Source organism: Aegilops tauschii, chromosome 5 (assembly GCF_002575655.3).
Source record: "Aegilops tauschii subsp. strangulata cultivar AL8/78 chromosome 5, Aet v6.0, whole genome shotgun sequence".
NCBI lineage: Eukaryota > Viridiplantae > Streptophyta > Magnoliopsida > Poales > Poaceae > Aegilops > Aegilops tauschii.
In genome coordinates, this window is record NC_053039.3 from 253,027,081 (window position 1) to 253,038,299 (window position 11,219).

The 11,219-nt window shown below is 54.1% G+C and overlaps 3 protein-coding genes across 3 annotated transcripts; 1 reads left to right on the plus strand and 2 right to left on the minus strand.

Annotated features, from left to right (window-relative positions):
- Positions 1 to 1,415: 1,415 nt before the first annotated feature.
- LOC141023380 (uncharacterized) lies at positions 1,416 to 4,591 on the minus strand. Its single transcript, XM_073500169.1, has 2 exons — positions 2,620 to 4,591; positions 1,416 to 2,362 (listed from the first exon to the last, which is right to left on the minus strand). The coding sequence occupies exon 1, from the start codon at positions 4,514 to 4,516 to the stop codon at positions 3,386 to 3,388; it is 1,131 nt and encodes a 376-aa protein (XP_073356270.1). The 5' UTR covers positions 4,517 to 4,591; the 3' UTR covers positions 1,416 to 2,362; positions 2,620 to 3,385.
- Positions 4,592 to 5,383: 792 nt separating this feature from the next.
- Positions 5,384 to 6,546, plus strand: LOC109735512 (uncharacterized). The gene has a single exon (XM_020294730.4). The coding sequence runs from the start codon at positions 5,384 to 5,386 to the stop codon at positions 6,065 to 6,067; it is 684 nt and encodes a 227-aa protein (XP_020150319.1). The 3' UTR covers positions 6,068 to 6,546.
- A 564-nt stretch (positions 6,547 to 7,110) lies between these two features.
- LOC109735513 (uncharacterized) lies at positions 7,111 to 8,171 on the minus strand. The gene has a single exon (XM_020294731.4). It carries the CDS (start codon positions 8,169 to 8,171, stop codon positions 7,413 to 7,415), a length of 759 nt encoding a protein of 252 aa, XP_020150320.1. The 3' UTR covers positions 7,111 to 7,412.
- Between the last annotated feature and the right edge of the window lie 3,048 nt (positions 8,172 to 11,219).

The following is an 11,219-nucleotide window of genomic DNA, read 5'->3' on the forward strand; positions in this document are numbered from 1 at the left end:
AAAGAGGCACCTTTGCCGTCAGCCGCTGATGGCAAAGGCTCCTTTGCCGTCTGCCGCGGACGGCAAAGAAGCCACGCGGCGGCCACCTGTGCTCCGTGGGAGCTGACCCATTTGGTCAGTTTGCCTACAGCGGCGGACGACAAAGACTTTGCCTACAGTGGCAGATGGCAAAGAATGCCCACATTTGCCTACAGCAGCAGACGGCAAAGGCTTGTCCCGCAGTGACGTCCAGCTGACGTCATCCGGCGGACGACAAAGGCCGGATGCTCTTTGCCGTCAGCGGCGGACGGCAAAGGCTACCGTTAGCCGCCTAACGGACTAACAGTGCATTTATTGCCGTCGGCTTTCTTTGCCGTCAGCCGCTGATAGCAAAGGCCCCTTTGCCGTCCGCTTCAAAAAGCAGACGGCAAAGAAGCTAAGGCCTTTGCCGTCCGCCATCCTTGCCTTTGCCGTCTGCCGTGACGGACGGCAAAGTAGCTGATTCCTGTAGTGTACGATGGCCGGAATGAAGTTTTTAGTCTTCCTACCATTGGCCACCAGATGGAACAACTTAGAGTTTGCATCCCCTTCCGTGAGCCAGCGTATCCGGGACCTTTGTCACGCAATCGTCCTTTCTAGAGAAGCAAGGCCCGACACCAACTACTTGAGCATACTGCGCAGCCATCTCTCCTCTGGGGTAAGAAGACGCGAGTCCTGAGCACAATCCAGTTAAGGATGATCAACTTCGCAATCCCAATCTAGAGTTTGATATTCCCCACTTTCCTTTGGCCCCAAGATGTGAGAGCTCTTGCCGTGTTCCTCAAGAAAACGTCCAGACGATGAAATGGCTCCACAATCAAAGGATCACAGGTCCAGGCCTCTTGGACCACCTCCAAAAAAACCTCAAGCTTTGTACAGAACAACTCAAACCGAAATCTTCTCTTCGTATCCATGTGCTCCTCCAACGAGAGGTACAGTGGGCAGTGGTCAGATGAGGCAGTCAAGAGAGCTTGCAGCAAGCTATCCAGAGGATCAAGCTCCCATTCAACTGAAACAAATGCCCTATCAATCTTAGTGAGAGTAGGCACCTCCCTCTCGTTGCTCCACGTGAATTTTTGTTCATGCAGAAACAACTCCTTGAGCGCGTTATCGTCAACAAATCTCTTGAACCTCCCCATCATCCTGCGATCCAGGAGCGTGTTGTTCTTGTCCATCGCATGTAAGATTGTGTTAAAGTCACCAATCACCAGCCATGGCCCCGGGCAGAGCGTCCTCCTCTCAGTCAACTCCTGGAGAAACTGAGTTTTCTGGTCATCCTCTTGTGGTCCATATACCACCGAGAGCCACCACGGGCTCCCCTCCCTCGGCGCAACATATCCAGATAGAGAGAAGGAATCAAGGGCGAAATTAGAAAGCTAGACAGGTGAGGAGTCCCATCCCACTAAGATCCCGCCTCTAGTCTCGGACAACCATCGTAAGATGGACCTAAGCATTGCAAGATAATATACTGGTCAACATGTTCCAGTTTAGACTCCACAATACAAACGATCGCCGCGCGCAATGAATCAACAAACTCCCTCAGCGCCTTCTTCTTGACCGGGCTATTCAAGCCCCGCACATTCGAGCACACTACATCCATAGGGTTGTACGACATAGGGAAAGAAATCCTCCATGTCAGTACCGAGGCACGATCCTGCCTACGCAATCGCCATAGCCGCCGACTCCAGTTGTGCCGACAGGTTGGGTAGGCACGGTCTTCCCGAAGATCGCCGCAATGGCTTTCAACTGTTGCTCTTGCAGTGGCGAGTCGAACAGGGATCGAAGCAGACCAAGAGTGTCATCCGAGACTGCCAACTCATCACAAGCCACCCCCAAAGCCTTCAAGAGCACCGTCTCGGCGACCATCGCTTTGGTCTTCCTTCCTCCACCCACCGAGCTCGCCACCGATCTGGTCGTACGCCTTGGTGTGAAAGGGTCTTGGCCCGGCCGTACGCCACGGGCACCCTCAATTTCCTTGAGTAATGGCGGAGCTAACTTCTTGAGTAGACCGGCGCAGAATGACTTGATATTACCTAGAGCCACTAATTCCTAGCCGTAACATTCGCCTGCAGTTCATCCAACTGCACAGGTTGTGCCACCACCATAGACTGAGACGCATCGGTGCATGGCTCTCCCACGTACGTAGTCACATCCGTGCATGGAATCACTGAATCAACCTGGGGGGCGTGTCCAATGAAACCAGGCCAAGCACAGGGGGCCCACCCAACTTAGTTATCGGCGCCCATCCATCTGTGTGGGTGGCAGCCGAATCTCCCACCTCTGGGCCCCGGGGCGATAGGATCTGATGCGCCGGCACCTGGGTAGCCCTACCCTCAAAATCACCCTCATCCATCTGCGGCGCGGCCGAGGAGGGGAGCAGAAGATCCCGAGCCCCCTCCATCCGCCCCCCCCCCTCCCCCCCCCCCCCGCACGTCCCACCGACAAGAGAGCAGCATCCGAGGCCGCGATGATCAGTCGAGGACCGGCTGTCTCCATCGGCCTATCCTGGTCCACCTGAGACAGACTGCCAGCATCAACAGCAGCGGGAACTGAGCCAGCAACCGTACAAACAACGGGATCCGAGGCCATCGTCCTATCCGCCTGCCCGGCCTGCCCCTGTCCACTTCCATCAGCCTTCGCCTTGTCGCTGTCATCCGATACGCCCAACTCACCACTTTTGACCAATTCCAACTCACCAACTGGCGTCTTCTCTGCGGCATGCTCCACCAACTCTGCTGGCACCACCAACCTTCTCTGCGAACCGTTGGGGGTCCAGCCCGGGTCACTCACCACCACCCGATTGGGCACCCGATGTTGAGGGCCCATCAGGCCCTGCGACGCCATGGGGGTAGCCTCCAATCAAACGGGCCCACCCGCCCCTCGAGCGCCTGCCTGTACGAGCGGCCATCTCCGCCCGCCGCCGGACCGGTGCCGTATCAATCCACTCCACGGCGATCACGAACACCTCTCGACCAGGATTGCACCGTCCAATCTCCTCCTGCGAATGAACCAAGCGAACTATCTGGCAATCCACTCTGACCACTATCGCTATCCGCATTCGAGCTCCGTCGCCACAAGTCCGACGGCGAGAAATCTCTCAACCTCCCAATGTGGATCAGTGCGGGATACTCCAACAGCTGCCGGAAGGAAGGACGCCGCTCCGCAGGATCCGAAGCCACCGGATCTGGCACCCAAAGCCGGCAGCTGACCGGAACCTCATCAGGATCAACGCACCACACCCTCAGCTTGAAGAGGGAGAGATCCTCGCGATTCTCCGTCTCCGGCCCAAGGTTGTCGATCAGGCAGGAGTTGCTGAGCAGTTCCGCTGCCGTATCCTTGGTCCACGGGTGGGAAGGCACACCCTGAATCAAAATGTCAGCTTGGACACGCATGCACCTCGCCGTCGCCTGAGCCTGGCACAACAAGGTTTGATATGGAACTGAACGCCCAGATGCAGAACCACTGGCCTCGCCAACGCTCTGTTCCTGAACTCATGCGAAGCAAAAACGACCAGAAAGTCCTCCAGGAAATACTTGTGAACCGAAAAACGATGCCTGGGAATGTCCAGCTGAGCCGCAAGCACCACCGTGGCCTCTTCGCATGACACCGGCGGCCTGGCACAACCCACGTACACGACCACCGCAAGCTGGAGACGACGCTCCAAATCCTCCATGCCAGTCGACCTCTGAACGATGCACACCTCCGATAGGGGCGCAGTCACCGGAAGGGAGGACGACAGGGGAAGGGGACTGGGCGCAACCGATGAGAGCGGCGCGCTCTGCCTGGGCTCCAACAGTCTTTGTTCCCAGCCGTGGTCCGACCGAGGCGCCGGTCTGTCTCTGGAGGCCTTGGCGATGACCGCCCTGCGGAGCTCCTCCGCCGAGATCGGGCTGCGCGGCCTAGAGCACTGCGAGGATACGTGCCCCGAAAGCCCGCAGCGGATGCAGAGAGGCTCCTTGGTGCAGTCCTGTCGGCGATGGCCTTCCCCGAAACATCGAAAGCAGAGGCCATACAGGTCTGGCGGGACCAGACGCCGCTCGGAGGAAGAAGACGACCCCGGACGGACCGCCTCCTGCTGGCGACACAACGCCTTGCGACGGCGCCACATAGCCTTGCGGGACGAGCCCTTCCTCCTCCAGGGGCCAGCAGCCGCCGGCATCTCCACCTCCTGTCCGGCCCCGCGGCCAACGAGGAGCGGGCAGATCCAGGCGAGCCAGACAGCCCCAGCCCGGATACGACCGGCCGCTCGCCCTGGAGCGGAGCGGAAACGGAGGGCGGGCTCCTCAAGCCACCATGGAGTGGACGCCGCGTCCGGGCGGAGAGCGGCGGGGCTGGTGGACGCCGGCGGGAGACAGGGGAGGGCTCGCGGGAAGGGGGGGGGTAGAATCACATCAGCCGCCAAGACAGGGATCCTGAGATGCCAGCAAGAGGAGATCCGTCTCTGGACGTCAACGGTGGACTTGGAGCTGGCCATGATGTCCGTCTCCATGACTCCCATCCTGGCACGGTTGGGCGTGGAAACATGATGACACCGCGATACCAACAGACGGTTGGAGCGTGGAAACACGGGAGCTCAGTAAGTGCTGGACGTGGACGGGCAACGGAACTGGAGGACTAATTGGCGCGGCCCATCAGGCGGACGACGGCGACCACGACGCGTTGCCCGCCCAGAGCGCGGCCATTTAATTCGTCCCCGCCCAGCCCTGCGTAGTGGGCGTCGTGTCAGTTCGGTTCGCGCCCCTCGTCGCCGGTCTGGTTGGTTGGTGCGGCGCCGCCCATGGCGAGCCAGCCTTGCCCCGTCCCAGCATTCAATTCCCAACGCCCAGCCATACACCCCAACCGTCCAACCATTGGGAGTACACTGTCACTGTGTGAGACTCCTGTGAAGACCATCAACAACCACTCCGATGTGATCGTGTACATGTTTTTTTCCTTTTCTTTCGTTGGGATCGTGTACATGTCCCCCCGCAAAAAAAAAAGGATCGTGTACATGTTCCCAAATAGAATTACGCACTAGGCCGTGTACTATCGGTGTGCCCGATCCGCCTCCCCGTTGCATGCGCGTGCTGTAAAAGGAAAATGATTAAACATCTTTAAAAGAAAAATATTTGTAGTTTCACACAGAAACGATATTTTGCGTACATGGAAACAACTCAGAGAAATCGATTCGCATTTGCACTAGTAGCCGTGTTTAGAAGCGGTATAAAAGTCGTCATCCGGGCATTGATATCCTTCCATCCCCACCGGAAAATCGAATCAAACCACCTCCGCCTCCGCCTCCACGCACGCACCCACGCACGCTCGCCGCCACTGCAAGTTTGCAACCCCCTCGATCTCTCCCAGCATCCCGAGCCTGCCCCAACCAATGGCGTCCACCAACGGCTACGGCAACGTTACCGGCGGCGGCCTCCCGACGCACACCGCCACCTCCAAGCCGCCCGTCGACGACCCGCGCCACCAGAAGCAGCGCCTGCGGCGCCGCCGCGGCTGCCTCTGCTGCGCGTGCCTGGCCGTCACCCTCGTCCTCGTCGCCGTCGTCCTCCTGATCCTCTTCCTCACCGTGCTCCGCGTCCGGGACCCGACCACGCGGCTCGTCTCCACGCGCCTCATCGGCGTGGCCCCGCGCCTCACCTTCCCGGCGCTCAACATCCAGCTCAACGTCACCCTCCTCCTCACGGTGTCCGTGCACAACCCCAACCCGGCCTCCTTCTCCTTCCCGTCGGGCGGCCACACGGACCTCACCTACCGCGGCGCCCACGTCGGCGACGCCGAGATCGACCCCGGCCGCGTCCCCAGCAAGGGGGACGCGGACGTGAAGCTTGCGCTGACGCTGCAGGCGGACCGGTTCGCCGGGGACCTGGCGCAGCTGGTCGCGGACGTGGAGGCCGGGTCGCTGCCGCTGGAGGCCAGCACCAGGATCCCCGGGCGGGTGGCGGTGTTCGGCGTGTTCAAGCGCCACGCCGTCGCCTACTCCGACTGCAGCTTCGTATTCGGCGTCGCGGAGCTGGGCGTCCGCAGCCAGGAGTGCCGCGACCACACCAAGCTCTGATCCTACCGACCTTCCTTCGTTCCTTCGTCCGTCCGTTCGACGATAGCTGTCCGTCTCCGCCGCGCGCGTCGCCGGAGATGGAAGCGAGGAGGACACCTTTTCCTGCCGAGTTCGATTGATACGCACGGCACGTGTGGGTGGGGCCGGCGACGTCGTTGTCATCACGGAGAGAAGAGAAAAGAGTGAGGTGTTTCTGGAATTTTCGTCGACGCTTCATCATCAGTATAGTATAGTTAGTCTCGGACTTGGTAGAATTATGAATTTGTCATTTTAGTTGTTTCCATTGCTGGGTTTGGTCTTACGATTTTGATGGAATATCTTGTACAGAGACAGAGAGAGACAGGGTGGGCTAGTTAGTATACGCACATATGGCTTGCTCTTATTGTTCATCGCATCATCATCATGTGTCTAGATTCTTGCTTTGTGCGCACGAATCCTAAGCGCGGCCTTATTATCTTATACGTATGCTTTATACTCCATATAGCTTGCTGTTAGGGGGTCGCTCGGAGACCTTCCTCGAGTCCTTGATGTTCTGATTACTTTACATAACCCTTTAAAGCCAAGCCACCTGTGCTGAAAGTAATTTTCAGGTTACAACATCCTGGATTCGTGATGCCACCAAATATGTCGGCAAATACAAGTCAAACATACGCAGGCAGTGAAAAATAAACCCTGTTTCTAGTCCTGTTTCCTCTGATCAATGAAAGCTCCCTTTCTCCTCACAAAGGGGACGAAAAAGGATATCAAAGCCAGGGACAAATCGAGGCCGTCAGCCAGTCCATCAGAGGCTCTATCTGACGGCTAAAGATTAACAGGAAGAGCAGCCATCAATCATCGCGACAGACCAGCACAATTAATAAGGCAGATGAATTACAGCTCAGCACAATTAACACTAGTACGCCAGCAGCTCACCCTACACCAGTCGCATCAAACCAAACCAAGTCATGTCAATTCGCCACTGCATCATTTCGGTGTCACCAGAGTAATACATCAAGTGCAAAGATCGAAGCTAAGCAAGGATGAATCTGCAACAGCTGCTTCAGTTCAAGGCAAGCACAGAGAGACAGCAAACTATTTTTCAAGATTTACAAAACGCTAGGCCGAAAGCCCACAAGGCACAAGTGCCGGTACTACTACATCAATCATCAGGGCAGTAAGACTGGGCTTAGCTAAAATTAAAGGAAAACTAAACATAGATTTTACATGTATAACTTAATCAAGGCTGCTTCCTACTCAACCATCACTGCTAGCTCTGTACAGCTTCAGAGTTAGCAAAGTTACCACGACAGACATGCCTCTGTAGGATGCCGCACCAAGACCATGTTCCCAAAGGATGGGAACAGGCTCAGCTCTTATTGTCTTCAGCGAAAAGAGTCTTGGGGCTGACCGAACCGAAGTCGAGCTTCCGGCAGATGCCTGGGCTGAGCTTGATCATCTTCAGAGATGGCCGCAGAGGAGCGTCCGGGCAGGTGTCTGCGATGCCGGTCAGCAGAGGCTTGGATTCAGGGGTCTTGTAGCTTTCAGGTGGGATGGCGTCTATCAGAACAGCCTCGCCATCTCCGGTTGCCTCCAGCGCTTGGTTTGAGATGATCAGATCAAGAAACATCTTGCAGATCCCCTGGAGATACAGATCTTCCTCCTCCGAATCATCAAACTCAAAGCTTAACCTCTTGACTGGGAAGTCATCAGATTCAAAAATGAGCTTCCTGCGGGAGAGGGTCTCTACTCCCCTGACCACGTTCTTCTTCGGCGCACCACAGAGCGCCTCCTCTGGTCCTGGAGCGAAGGGGTCAAAGATGTTTCCCCTTGGTGTTTGACAACCCAGTGAAATACTTTCATCTGGAGCCTTGCAAGAGATGGACATTTCTAGTGCAACCACGTTCAGAGTGATTGCCTCAGCAGCATTACCCTCGTTATTCTCAAGATCACAAACTGTGCCGAGGGATTCTATGTCTTCCTTGTTTCCCAAGGGAAGTTGCAAACCAAATTCTTTACTGGCACTCTTCTCCAGCACTTCTACAACTGTGGAATCGCATTCCACAACCTCTGAGACTTCAGTATCGCTGTTATCCAACACCACATGACCTACTTCAGCCCCCGCCATGTGGAGAAGTGGTTTCTTCTGAAAATAAATGTTATACTCAAACAGAGTATACCACTCTCCCACTTCAGTATCAAAACCTGCAACAAAGAAAAGGTCAGTACAAGGGTAGATACTGCCATAAACTACTCAATAAATAACAAAAGACAATTTACACAACTATACACAAAAAAAGGGGGCGCAAAAGGATCCTGCCACTGGGTGGAACTATACACAAAAGACGATTTCAGAATAAACACGATGCTCGGTCACAAAAGAACTGACAGCAGCAGCAGCAGAATTCAGATTACAACATTACGTCATCCTATTGATGCAAAGACGTGCTTCCAGGCATGCTCGAGATAAAAACATTACATCATCTAAGACAAGATTACATCATCCTGCAAAAAAAATCATCTAAGACAAAATTAAGCTGATCTGCAACTATGCTTCATATACATTACAGAATCGATGAAGATATATGGACTACACGTAAACGGGAGCCGCACAGCAATTGGCGACATCCTTATAACCACAGTACCCCAGATTAGTAATTCGGCAAATAGAAAGTATTTCAGAAACACGCATCCCTAATTTCGCAATACATGGAGAATTGCACGGTCGTGCAGGTGTTACAACAAATCAAAGCCTAGCAATTACCTCACGAACGCCTGGTAGCAACTTATCAATCGGAGAGAAGAATTGCGTACACGATAGATTGGACCGCGGAACAGGCAAAATGAGGAACACCGGAACCAGATCTGCGAAGCGGAAGGGCACGATACCTGTTTCTAACTTGATCCAGCCGAAGATTGGTCGCCGATTAACATCCCCGATGTCCCCCCAACACTCCAAGCTTGGTTCGGCGAGGGGTGGACGGACGGAGAAGAGAGGGAGGGCGTCAAGCTGGCGGCGCTGCTTCGGTGGAGGCGGAGCAGTGGGGGCAGCTGCGGCGCGGATCGAGGGAGACAGAGGAGATGGAGAGGAGCAGTGGGGAACTGGGGAGGGAACCCTAGAAATCCGTTATTTATACACGCGCGTGAGAATTCCCGCGCCAATTTTTTTATGCCAAGATTTTCGATGCGCGCCAAAAGCTGGTTTCCTTTTTGGCTTTTTAATCTTGCCAAACAGAGCGTTCGTGCATATCCACTGTCAAGGGCTCAAGGAACAGCTGGAATATTAGATGCGATTTTGATTGCGCCCATTTTTTTCATTTTTTTTCTTTTCTTAGCGCCAAAGATCTTGCAAGCTGCTGCCGTGTGGTCCCACCTAGTCCCGCACCGGCCGGTGAGACATTATGAGTTTTGTGATGCAAAAATAGCACCCTCAGGTTTAGAGTTTTGCAAAATTAAACCTTGGACTCGAGTGTTTCAGCTTTGGAATTTTTACAGATATAACCCTCTGCCAAACTAAAATGATGAAACCACCCTCTCTGTAACCGGTTGCTACAAATGTTATGGTGGAAGGTTGGCTAGACGTTAAATTCTGGCACACCAATTGGCGGAGCAGGGTCTCCCACCAACATAGATGGTGGAGAACCGCATATAGCCAACGCAGATGATTGAACGCCACATCAGTCTAGTGGCGGAGGTGCAGTCCACCATGCAGGATGGTGGGAGGTAGGGAACAGTTACGCGACAACACGTTGGGACAGACTTTGTCGCCTTACTAGACCACGCGTAGATTCTGCCGTTGATAACGACGTAAGGGGTTTTGTCTCTTCTGTCAAGGTGGTGGAAGGGCACGTGTTGTGTCGGATATGTGGGAGAAGTGAGCTTTCCGCCATTGGCAGTGGTGAGAGGGCCTCTTATTTTGGTGTGAGTGGTTATCTACTCATAGATCTCGCCATTTCCACCTACAGTTCCTGCTCATTAAAATCTCACTCACACTCCTTCACTATTCACCCAAGCAATCATCTCTCTCTCTCTCTCTCTCTCTCTCTCTCTCTTATACATATACATCATGTTCCGATGTTCCTCATTTGCCTGTTGGGGCCGATGCTGGCGCCGCAAGGTGAAGTAGTCTATGGATTAGATACGATTTTAGTTTACTTGCGCCCATATTTTCGTTTTTCATACAAAAGATCTTGGGAGCCGCCGCCGTGTGGGCCCACCTAGCCCCGCACCGGCAGGTGAGAGGTTACGAGTATTGTGACGCAAAAGCACATTCAGATTTAGAGTTTTGCAAAGTAAAACCTTGGACTCGGGTGTTTTGGCTTTCAATTTTTACACATATGACCCTCTGCCCAACCAAAATGATGAAACCACCCCATTTGTAATTGGTTGCTACAAATGTTATGGTGGAAGGTTGGCTAGACATCAAATTCCACCACACCAAATGGCGGAGCAGGGTCCCCCACCAACATAGATGGCGGAAGCAGCAAGGAGCCAGCGCAGATGGATGAAGGCCACATCGGTCTAGTGGCGGAGGTGCGGTCCACCATGCAGGATGGTAGAAGGTGGGAACGGTTACGCGATGGCACGTTGGGGCAGACTTTATCGGGCTTGCTAGATCACGCGTAGATTCTGTCGTTGATAATGGCGTAAGGGGTTTTGTCTCTTATGTCAAGGTGGTTGAAGGGCACGTGTTATGTTGGACAGGCGGGAGCATTGAGCTTTCCCCCATTGGCAGTGGCGGGAGGGCCTCTCAATTTGGTGTAAACGGAATTCTACTTATATATCTCGCCATTTGCTCCTGTAGTTCCTACCTGTTAAAATATCACTCGCCCTCCTTCAATATTCGTCCAAGCAATCACCTCTCTCTCCCCCTCTCTCTCCCTTACATATACAATGTGTTCCGATGTTTGTTATTTTCCCTATTGGTGTCGGTGTTGATGCTGCAAGGTGAACTAGTCTACGAATTTTTGGTCATGTATGAGTATGAAGCTTTTCATATGCGTCAGTTATGAGTATTGGTCCAAACAATGTTCCTTCAGGGTTTGAAGGGAGAGATGGAACAATTGGATTATTAGATGTGATTTTAATTGTGCCCATATTTTCATTTTTCTTAGCGCCAAAGATCTTGTGAGCTGCTGCCATGTGGGGCCACCTAGTCCCGCACCGGCGGGTGAGA

What these genes read in the sequence shown, in the direction of transcription:
- LOC141023380 (XM_073500169.1), bottom strand. Translation starts at nt 4,516, where the DNA reads ATGGGAGTCATGGAGACGGACATCATGGCCAGCTCCAAGTCCACCGTT.
- LOC109735512 (XM_020294730.4), top strand. Translation starts at nt 5,384, where the DNA reads ATGGCGTCCACCAACGGCTACGGCAACGTTACCGGCGGCGGCCTCCCG.
- LOC109735513 (XM_020294731.4), bottom strand. Translation starts at nt 8,171, where the DNA reads ATGGCGGGGGCTGAAGTAGGTCATGTGGTGTTGGATAACAGCGATACT.